Source organism: Oreochromis aureus, linkage group 19 (assembly GCF_013358895.1).
Source record: "Oreochromis aureus strain Israel breed Guangdong linkage group 19, ZZ_aureus, whole genome shotgun sequence".
NCBI lineage: Eukaryota > Metazoa > Chordata > Actinopteri > Cichliformes > Cichlidae > Oreochromis > Oreochromis aureus.
This window is the reverse complement of record NC_052960.1, coordinates 29,459,386-29,461,849: the sequence shown is the minus strand read 5'-3', so window position 1 is coordinate 29,461,849 and position 2,464 is coordinate 29,459,386. Positions and strand designations below refer to the sequence as shown.

Genomic DNA, 2,464 nt, shown 5'->3' with positions numbered 1-2,464 from the left:
TTTAGTTTAAGTAGATTTGGGATTTGAGGGGCAGATACACTGATCAAATACGATCAGTGTTATATTATGGATCTGTAGTATATGATTAACAGACTTGTTTGCTGCTGAAAGTTAAGCTTGCCCATCTTCCCCACAATACGTTGTGCAGCATCTTTACCTGACAATATAAAGGCCTGTTAAGTTGTGACTTGGTGCTCTATAAATCAAATTTTTTGAGAATGTCGGAATGTCATGTTTAACCAGATGTTTTGCCAACAGTTCACAATAATTTTTCAGTCATATTTTAATGCCCCCTGTTAACAGTGGTATGAAACCTCTTTACCTTAATTGTATGGTTGGAGTACCCCAAGGCTCCTTACTTGAACCACTTTTATTTTCTTTATAATGATTTACCAAATGTTTGTCAGAACATTATGTTACATTTGGACCACAACATTCAATATATTAAATGTAAATATTTAAAAATTAAAAAAACGTCACACACTGCTCATGTCTGTTTATTTAGCTATTCTTCTGTTATTAATGTTTTTATGAATAGGTTGGGTTTTTTAAAATTCAGAGATATATGATCATAACATCAGAGCCACTACAAACACATGCTTAATAGAACAGGATGCTGGACATTAAACAGAATATAAAGTGTTCTACATGAGCTCCAGCTGGTGGCAGTAATGCACCAATTCAACTGTTTGCCAACGGCCAGTTAATAGCACGAAGGAGAAGAAGAATACGACGAAGAAGAGCTGCTCTTTTTGCCGAGAAGAAGCCAACGCATTTCGTAGCCATTATTCGTCAACATGCCTGGAGTTCTAGGAGTGCTTGCCCGCCGTGCTGCTCCTGTCCTGAGGGGACACGTCGTGGCTCAGAGAGCCAGCATCTACACTAGACCACCGAAGGAAAAGATCGGATCCTTTGTAAGTCTGATCTATCGGCGAACTACATTTGATATGTCGCGCTTAAATGTGTTAGAGTTAGCAGCTATGGTTTGTCCTTGGCTGACGAGGTCAGTCTGTGCAGAGGTCGGAGTTTAATGTGTTTTTTTTTTGTTTTTGTTCTGACTGTAAGTGGGAGTTTTAATATAATAAACTGATCTAAGTCTCTGTAATGTTAGAGACGCCAGGGTATAACGTCCCCCCCGTGACATGGGGACATTATACGCTGGGGTCGCGCTTTGACGCGCTTTAGGCCGATCGTGCGTCTCAGTTTTTGTAACCTTGCGCGGATCTAGTGGAAGGCGCGGCCGGTTTTAAGGTGTCGTTTCTGTCAGTTTAAGCAAATGTGTATAAGATCGGAGATTATCAGGTACAACATAATACAAGCTTGAGACTCCTTTTCTTTTCAAGAAACTTTGAAGTAAACTTTGACCTTTTTTAAATCTTTCTGCTCATTTCAGCTTGCGACGAGGCCGTTTTTATGTTCACCGCCGAAAATTATATCAACTGCTGGCCCCAGTATACCCGAAGTAATGGGGCCATTAAGGCCGTTGTAGTAGGCGTTTCGCTTACTACAACCGCAACCTTGTTTCACAGACACACATGTATACCTGCCATTAAGGCGCAGGAAACCACTGCAGTATCCTCCTGAACGATAGGTGTCGCTACCCACAGACAATATCGCCATATAAGCGCGGATATAGGAGGAGATGAAACCAAGACTTTGGAGTGTGTGTTTTGTTTGTTTGTTTGTTTTGTTTTGTTTTGTTTTGTTTTGTTTTGCAATGTTTCATAAACTCAAGTTTTCAAGCTGCTGAAACATCTCCTTCTGTAAATATGTATGTCAGAGCTTCTGAGCTGAATTAGCATAAAGCCTCTGGGGTCAAGGCTTTTGAATACTTTTGATTTTACCTTTATATTTCAATTTTAAAAAGTATTGACTTTTCCTTGTTTGGTATCATTATTTTCGGTACAACTGCATGTCTGAATTTACCTGCAGGATACCGGCCCTCGAGGCCTGGAGTTGCCCACCCCTGTTTTAGAGTAGAGCTGGGCGATATAAGATTTTTTCATATCACGATATGTTTTTTTCATTTCAGGCGATAACGATATATATTACGATATAAGCTAAATAACTATATTTGTAAGATTTAAATGTGCTGTTGCTCACAAGTAAAATGTCAAATAATCAGCAGCTTGTTTTGATTTAAATATTTCCCATAATACGTTCAACAGGGTAGATGTACTTAAGGAACATGAGACTTTTTCAGATAAATAAAGACAAATATTGCAAACTACACAAAAGGCACCCACTAAAGCATTTAAGTTTCAAAATAGAACAAACAAAACAGACCACTAAATTGTCAATTCCACTTAGAAACAAAATATTAATTCTAAAAATAAATCTCCAAAAGTTGAATCTGTTCATCTGGACGTAGCGTTTTGTGGGAGAAACGTTTCGTCACTCATCCAAGTGACGAAACGTTTCTCCCACAAAACGCCACGTCCAGATGAACAGATTCAACTTTGGA

General features: G+C 38.8%; 1 protein-coding gene across 1 annotated transcript in view; it reads left to right on the top strand.

The window, feature by feature from the left end:
- Window positions 1-722: 722 nt before the first annotated feature.
- LOC116335552 (cytochrome c oxidase subunit 8A, mitochondrial) overlaps window positions 723-2,464 on the top strand; it is a 7,132-nt gene continuing 5,390 nt past the window's right edge. The window contains exon 1 of the mRNA XM_031759281.2: window positions 723-914. Within this exon, the coding sequence (XP_031615141.1) occupies window positions 798-914 (117 nt within the window). The 5' untranslated portion in view covers window positions 723-797. The remainder of the gene's footprint in view (window positions 915-2,464) is intronic.